At 34.6% G+C, this 27,233-nt stretch overlaps 2 protein-coding genes across 5 annotated transcripts in view; one reads left to right on the plus strand and one right to left on the minus strand.

Annotated features, from left to right (window-relative positions):
• Positions 1 to 12,791, minus strand: part of rnf130 (ring finger protein 130) — a 78,102-nt gene extending 65,311 nt beyond the window's left edge. For 3 of the 4 annotated variants that reach the window (XM_073921431.1, XM_073921432.1, XM_009291118.5), the window contains exons 1-2: positions 12,685 to 12,791; positions 11,963 to 12,378 (exon numbers count right to left, since the gene is read on the minus strand). In XM_073921431.1, coding sequence (XP_073777532.1) covers positions 11,963 to 12,236 — 274 coding nt within the window. In that variant the 5' untranslated portion in view covers positions 12,237 to 12,378; positions 12,685 to 12,791. 4 annotated transcript variants of the gene reach the window in all.
• Positions 12,792 to 18,627: 5,836 nt separating this feature from the next.
• Positions 18,628 to 26,949, plus strand: si:ch211-132p1.2. Its single transcript, XM_009291214.5, has 2 exons — positions 18,628 to 18,848; positions 23,815 to 26,949. The coding sequence occupies exons 1-2, from the start codon at positions 18,746 to 18,748 to the stop codon at positions 24,831 to 24,833; spliced, it is 1,122 nt and encodes a 373-aa protein (XP_009289489.2). The 5' UTR covers positions 18,628 to 18,745; the 3' UTR covers positions 24,834 to 26,949.
• Positions 26,950 to 27,233: the final 284 nt, after the last annotated feature.

Genomic DNA, 27,233 nt, shown 5'->3' on the forward strand with positions numbered 1-27,233 from the left:
AATCAAATGTAATCAGTTACTTCACCTTTATAAAGTAATTGAAAAGGTACACTACTGATTACATTTCAAATAGGGTCATTTGTAATCTGTAATCTATTACATTTACAAAACAACCTCTCCAACACTGATTGTGAGATTAGTATCGTGAATCATATCGGATCATTACATCCCTAATGAATATGGAAATGTATTTTTTTAATTCTATACAAGGCAACTTTGCACAGTACTTCTAATATCCATTCCGGACAAAAGACCCCCAAAATTGATAGCTACAAAATTGTCTAGCCTCAATAAAGTAGAAACCGATTTCAAGCATAAAAAAAAAAACGCAGGTATGTGCTGAACACATCTGCTTTCTTCTAAAGACTATGCTCAATTTGATCTGTTTTTTTACCTTTAACGTTGTCTGCAGCACACAACCACAACAGGCATGTGCAAGCTTAGGAATGCTAGATACCATCAGCAGAAGCAACAAAATCCTCCCATCAGACCACCTGCACTACAACCATGCAAACGTCACAAATACCTCATATCTCATTGAGGCGTCTCTCATCTCTGCCTGTGGGAGTCAGAAAGATACGCCTTGGTTTATGCAATCCTGAACAGCTGGCAACCTGCTCCTGTGCTAGATATGAAAGCGAAAATGATATTTGCATCTCGCTGAGAACAATTTTCAGGTTAATCTTCAATGAGTAGTTTTAATTACTTCGATATTACATAAAGCACGCTTTAAATTCCTGGAAAAGCTTTGCAGAATCATTCATCCGCAGCTGAACTCAACCACAGAAAACATTGTTAAGATTGATATGTGGGTCAATCCTGACAGAAGTGCACATGAGAAGTGTTGATGACGAGGCATTTACTGGAGGATAGGGGATATATCAAGTTTATGCAATATTTTATTATATGTTTTATAAACAATACAAGTAAAAGGCAAGTTCCATTTAGATTGATATTCAAAATTTTGATATGAGAACATGAAAAACAGCAGAGTACATGGAGAGAGCAGCTGCAGGAAAAGTGCATAATCCAATTATTCTTAAACATGAGTCATGTACTGTATATTAAAGGCTTTAAAATAACTTAGAAGATACAGTTAAAGTGTATAGTGTTAAGTGTCAGATGCTATAACAGATTGGTTACTTGTGCTATATAATTATGTTTTGAGATTTTACGCAGCGTACATGGTTACATTCACTATAAGCTATAATCTTTTTTAAACGTTTATGTGTATGTGCTTTTTGCATTCAAAACAAAACTATAACAAAATATTAAAGAAAGAAAAACAATACAATACAATAGAATAATAAAACATAAAATACAATAAATAAAACACTAACCTATGACAGAACAACCGAGCACAGAGGCATAAATATACATGAAAGCAAAATATAATTTAGCTGGTCGGGCAATGCATCAACAAAAGTATTTATAAAGTGACAATGCTCTTATATTACCAGAAAAATGCATTAAATAACCTATCAGCAAAAATCACATTTATAAGAGGTTTAAACGCAGCTGTGGCAACAGTCTGTGAATATAACCAGCTTCTAATTCTGCAGAAACACTTTGATTGATATTCTCTTTGTACATGTCATCATTCACAGTTAAAAAGTGGACCCAACTTATAATTGTAATACTTATAATTGCCAAGTACTGCACTTGAATTGATTTAAGTCAACTCAAAAATGTCCTAAAGCTGGTTGCCCTAAAATTTTAAGTAATTCAACTTTTTACAGAGTAGGATGAACGTCCCGCAAATTAGTGATGATCTCTCCCTCCCACCCCCGAATGTTAGTTTTGTTTTTGAATCTGCCACTATACTGACACATAGGCATTTGTAGCCCTATCCTCTTTTGAAAAGAGGGCTGGAAGCACAATCTCATTTGAATTTAAAGGGACAGTTGCCAAAACGGCACAATTTGGATCAAACACTAAAAGGGTCAGTTTCAAAGAGGTATAATAGCTGAAACTTCACATACACATTCTAGGAACATTACAGACTTAACTTGTAAAAAGGGGCTGCAACAGGTCCCCTGTAATATGAACACTGTTTTATTGGAAAACACTGGGAAAGATGTAAATTAAATATTCATAATTAAATAAATCATGGGTGACGCAGGTTCGAGCCCCAGCTGGTTCAGTTGGCATTTCTGTGTGGAGTTTGCATGTTCTCCCTGTGTTTGCATGGGTTTCCTCCCAGTGCTCCGGTTTTCCCCCACAAGCTGGATTAGCTTGTCTTCTGAAATCATGTGCATGCTCTTTTCCAGTACCAAAAATATTGACTGTTTTTTCAAGTTGCTTAACATTTAACATTGCTCAAACATTTTCATTTAATATGGCATGCACAATTCTTACTTAGGCTTTTGGTTTGTTGACACATGTAAAACATGTTTTATGCTTATAGTAAATATGGTTTTATTTATTTTGTTTAACAGTTAAAGCAAACCTACAGGTGTTTCTCAAAACAGGCGCAGGTCAGATTTTCTCCAGGTCATCATTTTATTATTTCAATTAATTTTGTCTAAAAAGAAATAATTAGACCCATTCAGTTTCATCTGGAATGTGTCCCAGACCACTTTCTGAAGTTGTCTGGGTGATCAGATCTATATCCAATCAGAATTAAACAAATGAAGTGACCAGGTGTAAACTGCCTCAAAAACATTGGCGTGACGGGATTAGCACCTTTTGCTGATGGCTGAGGATTCTGCTTGATAGTAACGGCTTCATTAGTTATTTTCAATTAATTTATTGGTAAAAATAGAGAACGGGAGGTCATGGGACAAATCAATAATGCCCAATATACAGGACAACCTGGCTGATTCAGCCAGTTAGTCTGGAACTTCAAGGTAGAAACAGATTCCCATCTGTTAGGTAAAGTAAAGTTAGCCTTTCCCTGTTTGGCAGTCTTTTTGAACACATGCTCAATATCTTGTGTAGCGAGCACACTAATGCCACGTCGCCCTGGTCACAAATTCACCCCAGCTGGAACCTCATCAGCACCGGATTGCTCACAGCTGGACCTCATCAGCCAGGGAGAGATATAAGCCAGCCCCACACAGGAGGAAGATGAGCTTCATTTCCACATGACTCCCTGCGCTAACGCTTGTGTCTCTTTGTCTCTCCCACAGCCGACTCCAGCTCGTGACCGATCCAACACCAGAACTCTCACCATCTCCCCGGAGCACTAGTGGTGGGCAAAGCGAGGCTTCGTGAAACACTGAAACTATCGAAGCAAATGTGTCGAAGCTTCGAAACGTTTCGAAACACCACTCCACGGTGACATCTAGTGGTCATTTTATTTGTATTTCACTGAAACAGCTTCAGCAAAAAACAGTTGAGCAAATTAAGGTATGAAACTCCACTTTGTAGCCTAGAATCTGCAAATGGTATAGTCAAGCAGTTAGAGTTTGTGACCACCATGTGGGAATAATGGGTTTGAATCCAGACTGATACAGATATTTTGAAATGCTTTAATACCAGTTGGTAATGCTTTGTTATTGTATCGTTTTGTTTCAACATTGATCTGACATATGAATAAACACCTTGTAAATAAATTTGTATTGTTTTGTTCATAAAACAAGGTTGTTGCTAGATCAGAAAGTTGTGGCCAGAAGTTAAAAATAATTATTTATATTATTAATTAAATTTCCCATTGTATTTTATTAACGTCTATCCAAAACCTAAGTACTGTAAAAATATGAATTATTGTTACAAAATTGATGGCATATCCGCAGCTGTATCTTATCTAGACTACACCATAAAACAGTAACATGATTAAAATATATAAAATCATGATTTTTGGAGTTTTTGGACTAGTTGGGATTCGAACCCAAAACAAATTTGTAACACAGTACTAATGTGCACATGCACGGTCCACAAGGCCATACAAGACTGAATCATGCCATTGATCATGCCAGTCAAATGCAGATTCTCCGGGTCTTGAAATGCCTTTGAAATGATCAATGCTTTAGTCACGTGAACAAGTGTTTCGAAACAATTTAGCCATGTGACCTGGGTGTTTCGGATCATGCTTCGGTGCAGTGTTTCGAAACACTTGCGCTTCGGAATCTCGACACTGTGTCGAAACGTCGGTTTCACGTCAGCCATCCCTACGGAGCACTTGCTTTCTTATCCGTCTCTCTTTCTTGTTTCCACCCATAGCATTACTCAGTATGAATGAGGATGTAGCATCAAAGATTTAAACACTACTGCTCGGTGGGTTATGTCACATTATTTTGTTTTGAGGCTCAATGGGTTTTGAATTACTGGCCATAGTTATTTAAAATTAGACTTTATAATAAAATCAATATATATATTTTTTTTAATTACATAAAATAATTAAAAAGACAAATTCCGGATCTTTTGGCTGTGGGGGTGGGTTGTTCGAACCCCCTAAACCCCCCCCCTGACTTTGGGCATGAAGTATAAGCATAAAGTTAAAGGATCAAAAGGTCTTATAGAACAGGAATGGCTGTTTATGTTTGCTTGTTATAAAAGCAGCTCAAACAGCATTTTCAGACACACTTAGAAAGGCACAAAACCCCATTAAGTATCTGTGAGACTATAAACCAAGCTTACAGTAAATCTTTACAAAATCACTACAAACTACGTTCAGTCACTACACTAATTTGATTCTCTGCAACTCGTCTCCAAACATCGTGTTCATCTCAAATGAGAAAACATTACGACCTCACATGCACCCACATAGAGGAAAAATCATGGGTATTAAGAAAAACACAGGCAGCCAATTTGGTTCCTCAACCCTGCTGGCCCTTTCCAACCTCACTTCATATGACAACACCACCACTGCAATCAATGTCCCAACATTACTCCAGCTCACATTACCTGCCTGGATCAATTAGAAGCATATGGCACATCACATGATTCCAGTCCATTCTTTCATCTGTTTCTTTTTACAAATGGATTTCTATCTCGCTCTTCTTCTTTTGGGTAGTAGCAAATCAATGGACTGTTTACATGTCACAAGATACTTAAGGGACCTGTTATCTTACAGAGCAATTTCTACCTGATTTAAACCATTCATATTTGTTTTGTTGGAATAAAAGCACATACTTACTAATAAAAAAGCTGCCAGTTTTGGTTATTTATTTCAGTGAAATGATAAGCTTGATTTATAAAGAGATAGCAGTGGTGTGTTTGGTGATGGGTAGGCCCACACGGAATATGCGTGTACAGAAATCTGCAGATTATAAGCCCACCATTAAGTCTATTTATTTACTTGTGTAAATATGTTTAAATTTCTATTTATCAAGTTTTTAAATTAGTTTCACTAATAATATTGTGGTATATTAATAGTAATCCTAAAATGTTCATATGATTCATTTACAATATAGTTTGTAAGCATTTTTTAATGTCTCTTAGTAGATCTATTATGAGAGACTTGCTTTGTTTACCAATTAAGTGGATCTAATTGGATTTGCATTGTAAACATTAAATAAAAGTTTTTAAAAAGTATTGTTTTTTTTTATTTCATGTTAAGTTTTTTAGTTATCATGGTACTCCAAAAATGCTTTCACATAAATCTGTAGATTTTTTACAAAATTCTCAGCAGAAATAGCAAAAAATGTCCGCAGATTCTCTCTGGCCCTAGTGATGGGTCATTGGGTCACTTGCCCAGTGGCCGACTTGTCATGTGCACGGCCTGGAGAAAATCAAATTAGTCCTTGTGTGAGGGTCATTTAGTGCCATTTGGGCTTGTTCAAGGGTCATAAATCACTGTTCACTGAAATCACACTAGGATCACCTCCCTCTGGCCATAGTCTTTTCTCTTTGGCTTGATAGTTCATGTCCGACTATGGGCTTTGCAGAACTGGCTTTTATTGGACGCTACATTAACTCTCCATATTGGCAGGTGATTTTCTGTCTCACTACCCATTAGATAAGAGTGGTTTGTTACATTGCCAGGCCTCTAATGATAGCCGCAGCTGGTGAGAAAACCAAGAGAACCGAGCGAATAAGTAAATGTTGAGTCACAAGAGCGTGCTCTCATTCTGTCGGTTTCTCCTTTTCTCTCGTTCTATGGAATGAACTAGTAGCAAAGCAAGTGAATCTTTTTGTGCTCACCACCTTGTTTAGAATGATGAGCCACTGGTAAGCTATCCGAGAAGCAGGAGGAGAGATAAACAGAGGTCAGACGAATACACTGAGGTCTCTTGAGGAAATATAATCTCGTAGCAGCCAAACAGGAAGCAGTGAGCTGCTAGTTGTTCTGTGTGAGACAGGCTCACTGAGGCTTACAGTGACTTTTTCAAAGGCAAACATGCTGTAAAAAACCTTCTGCGTTAACTTGACTGAAATTAGCAAACATTTGCCTTAAACCTGTAATCAGCTGATCATACATTTTTTTAAATTGAAGTATGCATGCACAAATGGCAACAGTTGTACTTAAAGTGATTTATGTTTAGAAACATAAAAATAAAACATACATGAATTTTCTCAAATAATTATTGTAATTCTGCCCAACTGATGATCAGTTACAAATAAAAGTAAGGAATGACCCAAGATGCGAATGCAAACCAATCTATGCTTAATGTGAGTGGCAGCAGTCAGACAATGTGTGTGCAAGCCAATCTAAATACACTCTGCCTCACTCAATCGTCACAGCATTAGACTCTCAAAGCCATTTGAACAGTTCAACAGGGTTATACGTTTATCATTATAGCAGGAATAGCAGTTATGCTGCTGCTTTAACAACACTGAGACATCTTCTCCTGAATGCAGATTGATTAGTTAATCTCTCCACACTGGACAGATGGATGGATATTAAATTCAGCATGAACTGTGGCTGTTTTTTCTGCTCTATTATAATACAGATTTTTGCACAAAAATGACAAAAAAAAGTAAAGAAATAAATACGGCACAAGACAATTCCCTTAAAGGAATATGGTTATTTTACAGGCAATATGAAGTTTATAAATATATCTGTTTTAGAAATATATCTGTTTTAGATGTACAGTAACTCAAAGCTCTGTGCAATAACCTGTCAAAAATGGTTTAACTTGAAGAAATTGCAACATAAATATTATAATTTCTTCAAGTTAAACCATTTTAATACGTTATTGTACAGACCCACAAGTATAATAATTAGGGTTGTCAAAATTAATGTTTTTTTTTTTCTGGTGCACCGTAATGCAGACGCGAATAATTTAGTATCGGTTCAGCAATAATCTTAACCAGTTATTACGTACTGATGTCATTTATCTCATATGCGCTGTCGCAGAATACTATGGCGCGGGAGGAGACCGCAAGTAATTAAAACGCATAAACTCTGCACAGTTCAGTTTTCTTCTGCACTGCACACAGTTCTCTTGAGCGTGTGAACAGTCATAAGCGTTTAACAACTTTCTTGACAACTCTCAAAAAGCAAGCAAAAAAAATGTACTGTACGTTATTTGCTAGAAATGCCCATGTTGTTCTGTGCATGTACTTGAGTTACAGCTCATATATTTGACTGCTTGTATTAAAGGACAAGATTGTATTACAAGTATATAAAATGTAGAGAATTCTTGTGCAGTGAAGTAAAAAAATTATGCTTTCCATATAAAATTGCTTTCCATATAAAATTGCATATGGAAAGCATCGTGGTGCACCGAGATAACAAATTGAAGTGAATCGAAGGCATGATAATCGTAACCAAACCGAACCGAACCATGAGACCAGTGTTCACACCTCTAATAATAGTGATAATAATACTAATAATTCATTCATTTTCTATTTGGCTTAGTCCCTTTATTAATCCGGGGTCACCACAGTGGAATGAACCGCCAACTTATCCAGCACGTTTTTACGCAGCGGATGACCTTCCAGCCGCAACCCATCTCTGGGAAACATCCACACACATATACACACACAATCATACACTACGGACAATTTAGCCTATCCAATTCACCTGTACCGCATGTCTTTGGACTGTGGGGGAAACCAGAGCACCCGGAGGAAACCCACACAAACGCAGGGAGAACATTCAAACTCCACACAGAAACGCTAACTGAGCCGAGGTTCGAACCAGCAACTCAGCGACCTTCTTGCTGTTAGGGGACAGCACTGCTTACTGTGCCATCGTGCACATTAAGTATTCACCCAATACAAAAAAAAACTTATTATTACTATTAGAGGTGTGAACAACTGGTCTCACGGTTCGGTTGCGATTATTATTATTATTATTATTATTATTACTATTGTGCTTTCGTTAAAAAGAATGAAGTAAAAACTATGTCATATGGTTCCTTATTTAATTTCTTAAAAAGTCCTAACAATTTGAACACTGTAAGTTGAATAAGTTTCATTATTTAAATTAACTTGATTTTTTGATAAATAAATAAATAAATAAATAAATAAATAAATAAATAAAACAGTGCCAACAGTAAGTAATCAGGATCAGTTTAACAGTGCATTTAACTTGAAAAACAAGACATTTCCACATTCCACACCTCTCTCACTTTAAATGCATGCATCTGACAGAAACAGCATCCCAAACATTCCTCCCTGTGGGAGAATACTCTTGCTCAGATGAGCAGTAATACTGAACCACTCAGGAATGATTATGCAGTAAAGAAATCACAAATGCAGCCATCCTCAGAAACAGAAAGCATCCTGACTTTAAAGAAGGAAGGAAGCGTGAGGTACAGCATGAGGTATTATGTCAGTAATACTGTATCTTCTGCTAAGTATAATTACCTTGCCTCAGAACCAATTGAGACTGCAATAAAAGAAGCAGAATAACTTGCGAAAGTTTAGCTTTGGATTTACTGTGCACACTTACTCTTAAATGATTGAATGTCTCCTTTCACTATTGTCTTTTTAATGGGGCTTGTATCTTTCCTCACTGCAAACAGGCGGGAATGGATGTGCCAATGTCCTTGAGAACATATTTCACATTAAATATAGTGCCTGGTGTCCCTGTTCCAGCTCCTGACTGGACCAGGATTAATAACCTCCACTGGGTTCACTGGCATAATGACCAGTAGGTCAGACAACTGCCTCGGGTCAATTCAACACAGTAGGTTAACTAGAACAGTGTGTAAGCTGAAAAATTGGTACAATGAGGGATGGACACGCGACTTGTCCTGCTGAACTCATCAAAAACAAGGCTTGAAAACAGAATTTGAAATCTATGATCAGCACTATAGTTCCCTTTATGCAATTGTTGACACAGACATACATATCTCTGTTAGCCTTGCCTCAGTGGCACCAAACCAAGTCAAAGTGCCCTGCACCTTAATATGCATTCTAATGGTGCTATAAATATCGATTAATAATTGATTTACAAAGAATCTCAGTCTCAAGGATTTCTGGCCATTTCTGAGCATCCTGTAACCTGAACAAGCAGATTATAAGAGAGCAACTGGGACAGAGGGAGAGAGAGTGCAAGAGAGAAAGAGAGAGATACTATACAGTACATCCGAATACTGGAAGACGATACCAGCCAGCCTAAGAATGATTATGGTATACTGCACTTCCCTCAAGCCATTCAATACATACAGGAGGATCTTGCAAAAACTAAATGATTCAGCAAAATTTCGAATAACAAGTGTGGCTGGTTATTAATGTGTCAGCTGAAAAATAAACGGAAGATTGACAAAGACAGCAGTGGCCAGCCATCCACAGCAATGCAAAAAAGCAGCTAGGGGCTTCAAGAGTATGCATGGTATACACACTGAGAAACACTAGCTGGCGTCAAGCAGGCCACCTTAAATATGCTGTGCAATACAAGAGATGCTAATTTAGTGTAGAGGAGGGCAAAAGATGGCATTATTGTTATTGCAAACAAAGCAAGCCACACTTTTGTCCCTTAAACCCTACGTCACACAGCATAGCAGGGCCTCTTTAGGGGAGGTTATGCAAGAATAGTACACAGTTGCACAGTTCTGTTTACAGTGTCATTGCAAGAGAATTGACCAAAATAGAGTACCTGGCTATGAGCGGAAAAAATCACATTCACATACAACAGTATAAAAATCAATATATTATAATATAGGAAATAACATGAGCAACACTATAAAAAGTAGATTTTATTTAATAGTTTAGTTCACCCAAAGTTAAAAATGGTTCTTAATTTACTCACCATCATGCCATGAAAGATGTAAGTGACTTTTTTCTTCAGGAGAACAATATTAAAAAGATTTTTAGGTGAAGAAGTGGTCCTTGATTTATATGCAATTTGACTGAGAGTCAAAATAACATACTGTATGCAAGCAAATCAAAAGAGAAGCTTACACTTCATACTGTTGTGTATGCCTGCTGAGGCTGTGAATTAAAGGTAATAACGCAATATTTAGTTTTTTCCAGAAACCAAATTTATTGCTCAATAAGACCTCAATGTATTCCCAGAAGCCAAAGGTAGTAATTTTATTTTGCTTATATATTTTAATTATCAGTAGAAAATATGGTTGCATGGTTTACTGTACTATGGTAGTATCGTGATACCATGGCTACAAAATTCTGGGGGTGCCACTGTAGTTTGTAAACGGTAGTATTGCCATTAATGGTTTATCTACAATAGATAATGTTGCATGTGGAAAAATCCCTGTTCCTGTCTATATGATTTAGTAGCTACAACAACCAATATACGACTCACAAAGACAAATGTTAAAGTACTTTGGATTGTTACCTGATATATGATTGAAAAAAAAAAAAAACAATAGATTAAAAACCCAAAATAGCAACAGGAAACATTAAAACAATTTTGACCACTTCATATAGCCTAATTTTCATTTGTTATAAATTGCATTACTATTTATTATGTTTTGTTGGTCAGTTATCTACAAAATAAACATAAAGAACGAATGCATTTTAGGTGAAGTGACATGCAAATAACTTTTTTTTTTCGATAATAAGGTAATTATGAATTAAATTAAAGTAGGCCAATTATAACATTTAAATAAAGTATTTCCGACAATTTTCTTTAGAATTTGTGTTACATTGCGATTTACAATATCACAAAACTACTTGGTATCGTGATACTTCAGCTGGTGTAGTATCATAAGATGGTTAATGGTATCGTGACAACCCTAGTAGAAAATGAATTATATTTAATTAATCAACTAATTTAACTAAAAATCTTTTTTTTTCATGTTCTACTGAAGAAAAAGTCACCAACATATTGAATCTTAGCCAGGGGGCGAGTAGATTATCAGCTAATTTAATTTTTTTAAGTGACTATCCCTTTAAGATTAGCAAAATAGGAACTAATCAACACCAGTTTTCTCTGCTTTTTTGTGCAAAATAGAGGAAATGCTAAGACAAGTCGTGCAAAGATGTCAGATACCACAGGAAGTTCATGATCTTTGCACCCACATACTAAAATAACTATAAAAATGCTGCAAATCAACAGTGCAATATCAAACATGCAACTTTTTTGGGTTTATTATAACGTAGATCTGCATATGTTGTTAAAGACTAATAAGCATACATGCAATTTATGTCCTTTATAAGGTGCTGGATTTCTAGTTGGTGCATTTCTTAGCATTCAGACTATATTCCAAATAAATAAAGGAAAATCAGTTAATCTGGGATTTCAGTCAGGATTCACAGTGCTTCTTGACATTTTTCAGCTTTTCAGCTAATCCAGTTGAAAGCTAATTTAAAGTCCAACCAAAACCAGCTTTGGCCAAAAGGTTTTATACTGTCTCTCACAGCAGCATCCAACTAATAGGGTGAGGCAGCTAATAATAATCTTAGACCAGGCAGAAAGCTTGCACTTTATGCAGTACATAAATGTGATGCTCATTTTGTCATCGGTAATACATTAAAGAGGTAATGAAGACGAGTGAAGACCTGCAAACCATCTCAGACTATTTACGAGAGCTTCATCCCCCCTGAAGGGTTGTTAGAAGATAGTTATTGACAACCCTGGTAAGTGCAGAGATGTAAAGCATCTGTTCTGCTGAAATATTTTTGGACACTTGTTTAATTTTTCAATGCACATTCACACACTTACCCCCGTTAACAGCAGCAGGTGCGACCACGATCCCCTTCGCCTCTGTTTTAGGGGAATTCTGCCCGTAGCGCCCGTCATTCTTCGTCACCATCTGTTGAGGGTTGCCTTTATGGTCCAGAACGGTGGCGTTGACTATGGCGCTATAATAATCCTCCTTGTTCACCATGGTTTTGTCGGCACCGATAGACAGCGAACACCTGGGCGAGACGAAGGCGAGGAGGAGTGCGAGAAGGCAGCTGCTGCATGACGCCGGCGCGGCCAATCTCTTCAGCATCTTCGGCAATGTCTTCACCGATCAACGCGACCCGACACTGCGATTCTTTCAACGGTCAGCTCTGTCTCAAGAGCCCTCATGTAAACATACTGTCCTCCTCTCAAGCCACGACGTCGGTTAGGAGAACCATGCGTCGCTTCCTCTGACAGAAAGAAAGGGTTGAGAGATTTGTCGACGTTACTGACTTTGCAATGACAACAATTTCACTGGAGAGGCTTGAGTCAGTATAATGGACCCGTTTGCTTTTTTAAAGCCTTTAAGCCGCTCATGTAATCAATAGGCTAGCTTTTTACGACTATTAAAAGGCAACAAATGTGTCTCTTCTGCTGTCAGGACCGCTTTGTTCGCGCTGCCAGCCCTGACAACCAGCTGCTATGCAACAAAAAACCCAATTATTCGCACGCTGTGATTCAGCTTTATTAAAAATGGTTATAATGAGACGTCTTACCTGCTCTTTCGCTTTATTATTTACAGCCAAACTCTCTATTTGTTGCGATATTTTACAGCGCTGTGGCTCGCTCGGCCATAGGCAGACCGATGTGTTGCTGTTCTGCTTGTTCGTTCCCTTCTCGCCAACACTCAGACGTTCGCGTGTGCGCATGCGCAGAGCAGCGCGTCTCTCGCACGGCGAGATCAGATCAGTGGGAGGGAGAAGACGGGGCCACATCACCATCATCTCAAAATGCGTAATGCTGCTGCTGCTGGGCCTTATATTAATCACTCTTTTAATGCCGTATTAATAATAACACTTGCGATCGTTTGGTTTTAGTAAAGAGTTTACAAAGAGCTGTTAAAATATGTTATGCATTTTGTAAATCATATTGCACAGCTCCTAAAGTAGCCTACCAGTGCTGCTGAATGAATTATGATGTTTATGAAAAGAGAGCATGTAAAGCACAATATATTTCTGACCATGCCATGTCACGAATACAACTTCTGTGTTAGTCTGTTCTGTAATGTTCATTCATTCATTCATTTTCTTTTTGGCTTAGTTCCATTTTTAAACTGGGGTCGCCACAGCGGAATGAACCGCCAACTTATCCAGCATATGTTTTATGCAGTGGAGGCCCTTTCAGCTGCAACCCATCACTGGGAAACATCCATACACACTCACTCACATACATACATAAACAACAGTCAACTATTAGCATAACCAATTCACCTATACCGCATGTCTTTGGATTGTGGTGGAAACATGCACCCGGAGAAAACCCACACAAACACAGGGAGAGCATGCAAACTTCACACAGAAATGCCAACTAACCCAGCTGAGGCTCGAACCAGTGACTTTCTTACTGTGAGGCGCACATACTAATCACTGTTCCACCGCATCACCCTGTAATGGAATGTTACCAATGTTGAATAAAATCCATGTAAACCTCTTTAATTTTAGCATTAATTTTTCAACATAGCATATTGCTTAAAGAAGCATCCTTTAGTTTATGTTAAAAAGCAATATAGGTGTAGTATTATTCATATAAAATATGAAAATAATCAAATCTAACTCGACAGTATAACTAAAACTCTTTTACAGTTTAACAACACTAAAATAACACGGATTTTGTAAACATAAGTTGATGCAATACAGCTAACATAAACAAACAAGCATGTTCCGCATTTTCAGAATTAGGTCATAAAAATCTAATTTTACTTTTTTTAATAATACTTTTGTATTATTATTTATTCATGTCCATTAACCAATGTAATAACTATGGTTTAAAACTGTAATAGTACCTTTTACTGAATCCATCTTGTTTAAAAAGATTGATAAGAAGGATATATGGCGTTTTGTCTAACAACTGCATTTCTTTTGTCAAATTGTATTTGGTCATTGAATAGACAATATTTACAAAATTCCAGTATTAGTTTTCTGATATGCATAAACAAAAAACAAAACAAAAACAAACACCCCACGCCCAACCTCTAAGTATACAATACAGTGATAATCAAAACAACTTTTTAGTTACAATATGCTTTGGGGAAAAGAATTCCCCATGAAGTGACCAAAGAAAGGGCCCCGAATCTTCTGAAATTGTCTAATTTTGCCTTTTAAAAGATATCTGGTTAGTTCCAAGTGCAGAATAGATATCAATTCTTCAAGCCGTAGTTTAGCAGTTGGAGGATTAACATTTTTTCCAGTACAATAATAGCAGCTATTTGGCTGTTATCAAACAATAAGGAATTTCTGTTGTGCACTGCTCAATATATATGTATAATGTGAATCAGGATGTCCTAATATATAAAGCATTGGGTCAGGATGAAGGTGTTGATCAAGGACATCTGAAAGCACTTTAAAAAACAACTGCATGTCTGCCTAGCTAGGACTTTAGGATGTTTGGAAGAAAGATATTGGTCAAACTATTGAAGAGAATGACTGAAACATTGTATGTGATATTACCCAAAATATGTCTCTCTGGGATCCATGAAGTCATATATCTTATACCAATAAGTATTAAGAATAGGTTTGCCAATGCCACAGACTTGTGTTTCAAATGTAAAATAAAGGTACATTCATTCATTGTTTTTGGGATTGTGACAAAATTTTGCCAATTTGGAAGAAAATACACTAAATAATATTATCAAGTAAAATTTTTATTTGAGCCCAGCTTTGTATTTATTGAATCATATTGCAAACAACGTGTTTGAAAAATATGCAATACAGTTATTTACTGTATTGTCCTGGGATATAAAATGTGGATATCACAAATTGCTATGGCTACCATTAGAAAAACGTACCTATGACAAACATAAAAAATCTGACACATTCTGGTCAATTTGGTCTCTTCTTTGGGAATATATAAAAGACCTCTCTTAAATTGCGCACATAATCCTTGTTGTTTATTTACAATTTTTGCTTAATCCCCACTTAAAGACTGCTCTAAAATGGTGTGATTGTACTTTATTTTTATCTTTTTATTTATTTTTCTAAATTAATTTCTTTGTTATTTTTCATATTTAGAACTGTGCACTCTGTAATACATTTATACATTTTGTATTTTGATGTTAATATTTTGTGAATGTGGGCATACAATAAAACAAAATAAATTTTAAAAAAGCTGTATTAGCAAATGTTGAAATCCCCCTGAAACAATACTGAATTAACAATACTTCTACAGCACTTAGCAATCTTGATTAATGTTAACTATAGTTGCCCGATATTAATAAATGGATCTGTTTGATACATATAATTGGTTCACATTATATTATATTGTATTACTTTTTTGTTTGTGAGCATGAATTCATTGTTCTATTCGCTTACGTAAAATAATGCTGACATTTCTACATTAGATAGGTTACATCTTTTTTTCTGGTGTTCCATGCACAACATTTGGCACACCTGCTGCATCTGTTTAGCCAGATGGTGGTAAATAAAAGTGCACTGGAATTGTCATTTCTTTCTTTTTTATGCATAATATATTAAAAGAAATCTATATTTAATCTTAACACACATCAGCAGAAGACAAAATATTATTTTACTCTATACTGACCTATTTCACTTTTAAATAATTCACTTTAATAAATAAGCAATTCCACTTGATCTTTGGCACTCTCTAGTGGAGGTCGTATAATTCCACATTACAATAAATTATAACACCAAACTATTATTCAGTGTATTGTCATCACATATTGTAGGTCTATGCTGCAGCTACGAGCCAGCCCACTCATATATCAAACAGCATATTTCCTTCAGATTTTCTCTCAGATCCACATTACTTGTAATAGGCCTGAAATGTGAAATGTAGCATACATTTTGATCAGCATATCTAAATAGATTATTGTTAAATATTCTAATGGATCATTTGTGTTTGCTTGTTGTTGACTTGCACTACATAACAAATAAAAATATTAATCAAAATTGAAATATTTTAGATGTTAAACCAAATATTATTTACATCATGCATTTAATGTTTATTTAAAGTTACTGTTAAACAAGGTTAAAGAAAGATACTGAAGATCAGAGGGATTTTGGAGCAAACTTATAAGTGGATGATGACAAGTGATGACGAGGTGTTTTTTTTTTTTTTTTCAAATTTATCTTCCCTAATTTTCTAAACATTATTAAGCACATGGCCACAATGTAAGGCGAGTATGACAGCATGCATAACGTTTAATTTTTGAAAAATATTCTAACATTAAACCCTTTGTTGACTACACACTAATTCATGATTTGTTCATGATATTGATATTGATAGTTCATGATTTGTCTTTAGAGGATGGTTCAACATTTCCTTTTATTTTTCCAGTACATTTCTATAGATATAGATAAAAATAAAATACAATTTTGTTTATTCAATTATAATTAGTTGTTTGCTTGTTTTGTCCCTTAATCCCTTACCCTTTACTGACAAAGGTCCAGAATTTGTCCCAAATATTAGCTAATTTCTCCTATTTTGACTGCCAAGACATCATAAATTGTAAAAAAAAAACCATCAAAGGCTTTAAGATCAAGCCGAATTTGTAAGTTATTGTATTGTTGTTAAATAGAGAAAACATTTTAACAAGGAACTTTCATTTTAATCTTGGACCTTATTCTTGAAAGAAAAAAAAGAACAAATTTTAATACTAGTTAGGCTGTTGTTGTTATCCATGAATTTTCAAATGTACTTTTTACAATTGAGGCTAGAAAAATCATCAAGCTCTACATAATAATAATAATAATAATAATAATAATAATAATAATTATTATTATTATTATTATTATTATTATTATTATTATTATTAATGGTTCATTATTTAAGTAGCCAGTTTATTATTTGGCTATAAAGGACAATATATTACAATTTTTAATTTAAATCTTTATTTTCATAAAGTTAATATTATAACCGTACATAAAGTTATGTACATAACTTAAACATAACATGATATACGTAACATAAAGTTATGAACAATGAAATAAAAAACCTTATTTTATTTTTCCCCTAATGACAGTATTAAATATAAGTATTTTCTTGTTCATATTTCTTTAATCTTATTCTTTAGGAAACATTTTAGTACATCAAAAAGTGGTTAGTGTGGTTATAATGACCATCCAACGAGCTAATCCAGCTAAAAATAGTGCTTAAAATGTCACTAAATGCAGCTTATAAATCTCATAGTTAAATAGACAATAAAGTGAATGACTGCAAAAAGGTCCACTTTTACCAGGCTAGCTACGGGCCTGCAACCTGTGAAAGAATGCAGGTCTGCTGTGACATGCAGTCCAGATGTAATAAACACGACGTGCTCGAACACGACACAAAAGAAAACTGAAACTGTGTTTAACTGTAAACAAGGCTATTGTTTCCAAAAAGAAAAAAAAGAAAAAAATTGAATAATTCCTCAAGATCTCTACGGAGCGCAATTAAACTACAGTATATTAAACTAAAATAAACTATAGGCTAGATGGTGTGCTTTTACATTTATTTTATTTATTTATTTATTTTTACAGATTTTAAATATAGCATAATATCTCAACAATGAAGACGTTCATGTTGCAGGTGTGCAACAATGTCACCATCTAGTGCTCATCATCTACAGCTACATTATGTTTTAGTTTTTTTTCCCACGAATGGCATCAAGTATTGAAAACTTTAATATTTACAAAAGCTAGCCACTTTTCAATAAAATCACGACGACAATCACATAAATACAGCATTTAAAGAATATGTAACCTACAAATGTTTTCTTTATCAATTAAGATGGAAGCCTTCATTTAAAAACAAAAATATAGGTTTAATTGTAGAATTGTAAAATTTAAATATATAAATAGTTCAAATCATTTATAGGCTAGCATATCAGTTGATTATTACGTGAAATACAAGTTTTGACAACTATGTAACGTAGTATTTTGTAATGTTATGAAAACATTTTTTAATTATTGCTATCATTAAGTGAAAAACAAAACATTTAAATGAATATTTTGATAGAACAAAATGTCATTATTTTTCCCTTCTCTTTTTAAAAAGGGAACTAGACAAATGTGCTTGTTGGAAAAAGTAGTACTTCTTTTGACAAGCATCCACATTTTTCCATAGATCTTTCGTTTCCTCCCCTGATCCTATCTCCTCCTGTTTGCTACAGAGGTGGTTTTGAGCTGAACATTTGAGTGTTCTACTGCGTTTCATTGTTTAATAAATTCCTTAATACAGAAATACAGGCTAATTATTAATTAAATCAATTAAACATCAATTACTCATCTCTAGTCCACAAACGTATTAATAATGTTGACCGTTTATTGTACCATTGGACAATCTGTCTCCATATGAATGAGAGAAGGAAAAATGCAAACATTGTAGCAGATGCTCACATCTGTTTTATGTCCTCGTACTTATAGAGGAAAAGCCAAAAGACAACTCGTTGATTGGTATAAACCCAAAAGGAGGCGTGACTAGAATGCATACCCGACAGAAAAAGTATATTAGAGGTAAATAGAGTGGAGTGAACAGCTACTTTTACACTCAGAAAATCTTTTCATTTCACGTCGCTAGGGAAGTGCTTTAAATCATTTCAACAATACTTAAACGACCAGTATGGAATTTGTTGTCAGTTCTCGAGTGCCTTTTCTGTATCTCCTCTTCATCTTTCTTCACGTCTCTTCAGCTGTAGATGCAAACATCTCGATCATCGTTCCAAGTAAGTCTTATCTTAACTTTGTGGTAAAAATCTTTGATAGTCTACTTGTCACGATAACGTTGTAAAACAAAGGTTATATGAGTAAGTATAGCAAATTTGGAAAGAAAGGTGGGGGTGGCAGAGTTGTAACATGCACAGACAGGACATGACATTCATTGTAACACATATTGATTCTATCTTACCACTGCTAAGCAAAGCACAGAAGTGAAAAACAGTGACAAAAAGTGACACCATTTAGTCACCCAAATGTTATTTCAAATCTGACTTTAATTTTCCAGAATAATTGCTTTAAATTAGTTTTGTTTGAGTGATCCTGCATTGTGGTTGAATAAGAAATATATCTAAAAAAATTTTAATAATAATAGATATCTCATTTCCTCACTGATCCTATCTCTTCCTGTTTGCTACAGAGATGAGGTTAAGAGTTAGATATTTGACAAAAAATAAAATAAATAAAATAATAATAATAATATACATATACATACATACACACACACACACACACACACACACACACACACACACACACACACACACACACACACACACACACATATATATATGTAATCCCCCCCCCCCCCCCTTCAATTTATTTATTTATTTTATTTCAGGAGAGTCTTATTTGTTTATTTCGACTAGAATAAAAGCATTTTTTAATTTAAAAAAAAAATATTTTATGGACAAAATTATTAGCCCCTTTAAGCAATATTGTTTTCCTATTGTCAACAGAACAAATCATCATTGTACAATGACTTGCCTAATTACCCAGATTAACCTAGTTAAGCCTTTAAATTGCACTTTAAGCTGAATACTAGTGTCTTGACAATTATCTAGTAAAATATTATGTACATGGTCATCACAGCAAAGATAAAACAAATCAGTTTTTAGAAACTAGTTATTAAAACTATTATGTTTATAAATTTGATGAAAATAAATATTCTTTCCGTTAAACAGAAATTGGAGAAAAATCTACAGGGGGCTAATAATTCTGACTTCAACTGTATATATACACAGTAGTCAACATATGTAGTAAATCAAGAAGGATAATCAAAGTTGTCCTAAGACGATATACAGTATTGTTCAAAATTCATGCCCAATATGTAGTTCTGTTTTTAATCAACATTGTTATCTACAGAATTTCATACTTCATCACTTTTGATCGCACACAGACAAGATTGTTTGTCACAAGATGTAAAATTGCTTGTCACATTTCATGAATACGAGTTTGCAGCTTCCCAATGGTTCTGTTAAGGTCAGAATCCTGTAGTCTAACTAAATTTGGCATTATATTCGCGTTCTGACCTTAAGCAAAGCTTTCAGAACCTTGAATAATGATCTCTTCCCCATTACAGACACATGTGACAGGTCAGTTGTTACCTAATGATAAATGATTATGTCTGGTGTTGACAAAAAACCAATTAACAATGACATTTCTTATTATGATGTGGATATTAATTCATTTGAATTATTTTTACAATTGATATTGTCTGCAATGTGTACAATACTGTAAAGTTTTTTTTTCTCTCTCTCTGTTGTAATAATATTTAGGTTTAATTGTTCGTAAATTTGTTTCGATAGCAAGGGATGTTATGAAAAAAAAATACAACCCTGAGTGTACAAAGTGTTTTTTAATTGACTAGTAACAGACTGACATTTTTTGCATGAATTTTGAAAGAAGCACATTTTTGGTTTTATGAAAACTTTGATTAAAATTTTAATTCACATCAAATGTTGACTATGCCAAATTGTTATTTTAATACTTATACAGCTTATTATTGGTGTGGTGTCTTTAAAAGAACAAATTTGCATCTTATTTTACTCATAAAAGTAAAAGTTCAGTACAGCGTTTTATGTGGTTGATAAAGTAGAAAGTTGTTTTAAAATCACTTTTATTGTACTGTATTGTCCGACATAAGCTTATACTGTTATTAGGATTTTAACATAGTTATTTCAAGATTTCTGTCCTGTTATTGATCTTTTATAAAGAGTTTTAAATATTTGAAGAAATATGTAACCTTATGTAACAGACAAATAAATCTACAAATCTGACTCAGTTACACCAATTCTGTCAGGAGAAATGAGTCAAAATTCCTCCAAACTATAGTGAGAAACTTGTGGAAGGATACCCAAAACATTTGACCAAAGTTATACAGTTTCAAAGCAAAGCTAAAAAATACCAAGGAAATGTGTGTAAACTTTTGACTGTCTAGAAATTAATAAAAATTCCCAAAAAAAAAGTTCTCTCATTATCCTGGCATTTAGCAAATGTAGATAATTTAGGTAATCCTAATAATTTAGGTTATTAGGATTTTAACATAGTTATTTCAAGATTTCTGTTCTGTTATTGATCTTTTATAAAGAGTTTTAAATATTTGAAGAAATATGTAACCTTATGTAACAGACAAATAAACAGTGACATACTGAAAGTGAAAACTCTACAAATAGTAATAATAAATGTTTACAAAGTGATGTCTTATACTTTCAAAATCGTGATCACTATATACACACACACACACACACACACACACACACACACACACACACACATATATATATATATATATATATATATATATATATATATATATATATATATATATATATATATATATATATATATATATATATATGTACAGTTGATGTCAGAATTATTAGCCCCCTTCGATATTTTTCCTATATATATATACACACACACACACACATACATACATATATGTATACATATATATACATACATACATACATACATACATACATACATACATATATATACATACATACATATATATACATACATATATTTACATACATACAAATTTTCACAGTATGTCTGATAATATTTTTTCTTCTAGAAAAAGTCTTATTTTTTATTTCGGCTAAAATAAAAGCAGTTTTAAATTTTTTAAAAACTATTTTTGGGACAAAATTATTAGCCCCTTTAAGCTAATATCTTTTCGATAGTCTACAGAACAAACCATCGTTTTAGAATAACTTGCGTAATTACCCTAACCTGCCTAGTTCACCTTATTAACCTAGTTAAGCTTTTAAATGTCACTTTAAGCTGTGTCTTGAAAAATATCAAGTTAAATATTATTTACTGTCATCATGGCTAAGATAAAATAAATCAGTAATTAGATATAGGTTTTTAAAACTATTATGCTTAGAAATGTGCTGAAACAATCTTCCCTCCATTAAACAGAAATTGGGGAAAAAAATAAACAGGGGCGATAATAATTCAGGGGGGCTGATAATTGTGACTCCAGCAAGTTTTTTTAGGCATCCGCTGCCTAAAAAAAAGGAAAATGAATGAATGAATGATGGAATATTAAATATTTCCCAAATGCAACACATTCCAACAGTGAAGTATGGGGGTACGGGGGTGAAGTATGGTCTGTTCTGCTGCAGGAGGAACTGTTCCATTTCACAGCATAGAAGGTATCATGAAAAAAGAACATTATGTATAAATACTGAAGCAACATCTCAAGACATCAACCAGGAAGTTAAAACTTGGCCACAAATTAGTCTTTCAAACGAACCATGACCCTAAGCATACTGCCAAATTAGTTAAAAGGTGCTTTAAGGACAACAGAGTGAATATTTTGGAGTGGCCATCACAAAGCCCTATAGAAAATTTGTGGGCAGAGTTTGTGGGCAAAAGCTTGTGCGAGCAAGACAAATCTGACTCAGTTACACCAATTCTGTCAGGAGAAATGAGTCAAAATTCCTCCAAACTATAGTGAGAAACTTGTGGAAGGATACCCAAAACATTTGACCAAAGTTATACAGTTTCAAAGCAAAGCTAAAAAATACCAAGGAAATGTGTGTAAACTTTTGACTGTCTAGAAATGAATAAAAATTCCCAAAAAAAGTTCTCTCATTATCCTGGCATTTAGCAAATGTAGATAATTTAGGTAATCCTAATGGACCTAAAATGGTAAATGTTTAGTATTTTACCATCAGACATATAAAAAAAATGGTTATGTTCCTTTTTTTAGAGTGTATGTACACTTCTGGTTTTAACTTTATATATATATCAAATGGCCAGAAAGTGTTTCATTGTTTTTAAATTGTTAATATATTGGTGTCTGGGATGCAATGGATGAAGTACAGAGTTTGTTGTATATACCATGATTTTATATAATATTCACTTTAATGTGTGAAATGACTAAAAAGGCCATAAATGAATATTTTCAATTCAAATGAGTAGCAGCTTGAACCCGGAAACAGTATTTCATACATCACAACTTAACAAGGCGACGCAGTGGCGTAGTAGGTAGTGCTGTTGCCTCACAGCAAGAAGGTCGCTGGTTCTAGCCTCGGCTGGGTCAGTTGGCGTTTCTGTGTGGAGTTTGCATGTTCTCCCCGCATTCGCGTGGGTTTTCTCTGGGTGCCCTGGTTTCCTCTACAGTCCAAAGACATGTGGTACAGGTGAATTGGGTAGGCTAAATTGTCCGTAGTGTATGAGTGTGAATGAGTTTGTGTGGATGCGGTTAATTCCGCTGTGGCGACCCCGGATTAATAAAGGGACTAAGCCGAAAAGAAAATGAATGAATGAACAACTTAACAAGCAGATACATGATGGAAATGCATAATTCCTTAGCTGTTACACTGTGAAACACTGAATGATGAATGTATTTATTTTTAGAACCTGAACAATGCATTCAATTTTGCATGTTCAGTATTTATCATGGATTTACTCCATTTATGGCAGCAGGGAAAAATTTAATTTTATAATTTGAATAATTACTGCAAATCAGATATTCCATCATTCAACTGCTCCTGCTTATAGCCATAATTGTTATAGATCAAGAGAAATTTAAATGTATGGGCCTTTTTAAATGTACGGAGCCAATGACAAGCTGTTTTATCATGAATGGTACAAATTTTTCCTCTTTTTATGAAATGTACAAAAATCTATTAAGATGAATGTAAACAAAACTGACACATCTGTCTTTCTTTCTCTAAGAGGGTCGGAGCCTGCCACTGTTTAATGGTTCATTAAAAGAAGAACACAAGAAGCAGATTCAAAGCAGCAGTGTTGAATTAGTGGTTCCTCTCATCTGCCTCTTCTCCTTTTCTGCCGGACTTCCCACCAACTCATTTGCCCTCTGGGTGTTGCTCTTTCGCACCAAGAAGCTGCCGTCCACCATTCTGCTGATCAACCTCACCATCTGTGATATAATGCTTCTGCTGGTGCTCCCCTTCAGGATCGTTTACCACTTTGTGGGCAACAATTGGACTTTCGGAGAGCCATTTTGTCGTGTTGTGGTTGGATTCTTCTATGGAAACATGTACGGCTCAGTGGTTTGTCTGGCACTGATTGCCTTGGATCGCTATATAGCTCTGGTTCATCCTTTTGGTGCCAAAGTGCTCCGAAGTAAAAAGAACTCTGTCTATATGAGTGTGTTGGTCTGGATAGTGGTTTTAGCAGCTGCTGTGCCCTTATTAGCCTCAAAACAGACTCATGAGATAAATAACCTATCGATAACAACCTGCCATGACGCACTGCCTGTTGAAGAGCAGGAAAATTACTTTCTGCCATATTTTACCACTCTTTTCTCCCTTTGCTTTTTGCTTCCACTATTAGTGGTGCTGTTCTGCTATTCTGCAGTGTTACGGACACTTATGGCTGAAGGGCAGCGTTTTGCCCATGCGGTTAGAGTCACTGTGCTGATGTTGATTGTTTTTGTTGTTTTCTTGTTGCCTAGCAATATTCTGATGCTGTGGCATTATTCTAAATCAAGTTCGGTCAACAATCTTTATATGCCGTACCTGATTGCTTTGTCTCTCAGCACATTCAACAGCTGCATCGACCCTTTTATTTTTTATTTCGTGTCTAAGGATTTCCGAAAGAGGTCATGGGAGGCTCTCAGGTGTTTGAAGTCTGATTTAGAGTCTTCTTCAGATTCTAGGACAAAGGTCACCTTACTTTCAAAGATAAGCAAGATTGAAAGACCTTTAAATGGGGAATCAACTCATTTGTGATGCTAGGATGACCATTTCGAAATACAAAAGTTATCAGGTTATTTCTTGAATTTTAGGGGTATTGAAGGACTGAAGGCCCACTCATACCAAAGATGATAACTATAACAATTTAGATAAAAAAACCTCTTAATTGAAAAGGATAGCACACCACAACTACAGTGCTCAGCATAAATGAGTACACCCCATTTTGAAAATGAATATTTTCATCCATATCTCAGTCAATATATGCAATTCATTTTGGTGTAGTTAAACAAAACAGGTTTATTAAACAGATGTATTTATTAAAATTATATTTTAGTCACCAAACATATTTAGAAATTGAAAAATAGTACAATTAAATTCAAGCAAAATATTGTAAATAAAATTGCAACCTACAAAATATCAACTAAATTACATTTTCATGCTTCTCTTCATTTTTTTATATTTTTCTACAACAAAAATTTGCGTACTGTAGTTTTTGGACCGTTATCGTAAGTTATTTTGTTAGATAAGCTCCAGATTTAGCTTCAGTACTGCCTAATCTAACGTATATGCACAAATGTAATTATGTATAGCTTCCTGTTAAAATATCAATTTAAAAGAGAGATTTGTGAGGGGTGTACCTACACATGCTGAGCACTGTATTATGATAACTATAAATAACTGTATTATAATAGCCTGATCTAACGAGGAAACGCAAAACATTTTGTCACTTTAGTGGCTAATTCGTACAAATCCATAAGAGTTTAGAGGTACGAAAATGTATGATTTTAAAAAGAGAGCGTGGCCCCCAACCTCGCCCGTAAACCCAACTGTCATTGGGGATAAGCAAATCGAACTAAATTGGACAAATAAGATCGTATGAATTCAAAGGAATTAGCCACTAAATCAAAAAGTTATGAATTGTTGTGAGATTGTGTTGGTACTTACACAGTGGAAAATGTTTGTTGGAATCACAGTTTTTTTCAATTGGTGAATACTAAAACATTGCCAGTCAGTGACTACGTTTACATGGACATTAGTAAATGAATTATTTGCCTTAATCTGACTAAGAAAATAATAGGATTAAGGTGTTTAATAAGTTGCTTAAATGTCGTTTTCATGATCCCGTTTTACATGTTATAGCACATAATTCGATTAACGTCATTGTGTCACCACGCTATTCACGTTTCCTCTGGAGTTTCATGTAATTTCGGTTGTTTCATTTTTAATTTGTCGACTTTATCTGCAGTTAAGCACTTTCACATTCATTTAGGAACTTTTCATGCATGCCCCTCGTGACAAAAAGATATTGGATGCGAGTATAAACTCCTGGAAGAGTGTTGTTTTAATGGAATTTGATACCGCACACTGTATGGGAGAAAAAAAAAACCCTCTGCATTCCACGATGCAGGTATCTGTGTTCCTTTACTGACTTGGTAAGTGCAGAGAATAGTGTCAAACAGCCATGTGTGTATGGAATATCCTGTCGCAAAAATCTGTAAAAATCCTACATGAAGGTAATAGTTTAATTAAGGTGTTTACGTGACTGTACCGCACTTCAATAATGCGACTAAAAACTCCACATGTCTTAATACGATTTCTGTTTAGTTTGATTATTACATCAATCGGATTAATCAAAAAAATCACTGTTTACATGGTAGACTCTTAATCAGAGTATTGTCTTAATCGTACTAAAATCGGATTATTAATGTCCATGTAAACATAATCACTGTTTAATGTAACCTTGCATAAAAAGTTCCAGCATTTAAAGTTGCAGACTGCAATGCATGTTTATAATGTGCAATATTATGTAAAGGTTTGGATGCTATACAGTAATACTTACAGATCTAAAATATTGGGTTGTACTGTATATAGTCAAACCCACTCCTTGGGTTGAATGTTTAAGAATATATATATAAAAAAAAGAATAAAATGTTGGATTTTTTATATTTTACCCAACATTGTCTTATATATCCCAGCATTTTTAAGTGTAATGTTTATAGTTATCTGTATTGTGTGAATGGGCCTTAAATAGAGCTGCGTATCAATGCACAGAAGGCTATATAACTTTAGTTTCATTTGTACAGGAAAATCTGGCTAGGGTGAGGTTATAATTCTATTTCCTCCTTTCCATTAGTCATTAGCTATAAGGGACAAAAAATCATTTTTAAAAGAAGGGCATTCAACAGCCAACAGCTTTCATTTCACTTCTCTCATTATTAGCATTAGTTCCCCAAGACTCAGCTGTCTCTGTGGCCTATATTGACTGCTGGATAAAGTATGTTGGAAAGCTCTGCCACAAACAGTTTTAATAGAGTGATTCAATGAAACTCAAACAAACTGCGGCCGGATTTACTACATAGAGTAAATTAATATCAGCCCACAAACAAATCAGGAAAAGTTACAGAAATACAGAAATGAAAGAGCACAGACTTATGA

Source organism: Danio rerio, chromosome 14 (genome assembly GCF_049306965.1).
Source record: "Danio rerio strain Tuebingen ecotype United States chromosome 14, GRCz12tu, whole genome shotgun sequence".
NCBI classification, from domain to species: domain Eukaryota; kingdom Metazoa; phylum Chordata; class Actinopteri; order Cypriniformes; family Danionidae; genus Danio; species Danio rerio.

Coding starts and splice junctions, on each gene's coding strand:
- si:ch211-132p1.2 (XM_009291214.5), top strand. CDS start 18,746: ATGGAATTTGTTGTCAGTTCTCGAGTGCCTTTTCTGTATCTCCTCTTC. Junction 18,849..23,814: donor CATCTCGATCATCGTTCCAA/GTAAGTCTTATC, acceptor TCTTTCTCTAAG/AGGGTCGGAGCCTGCCACTG.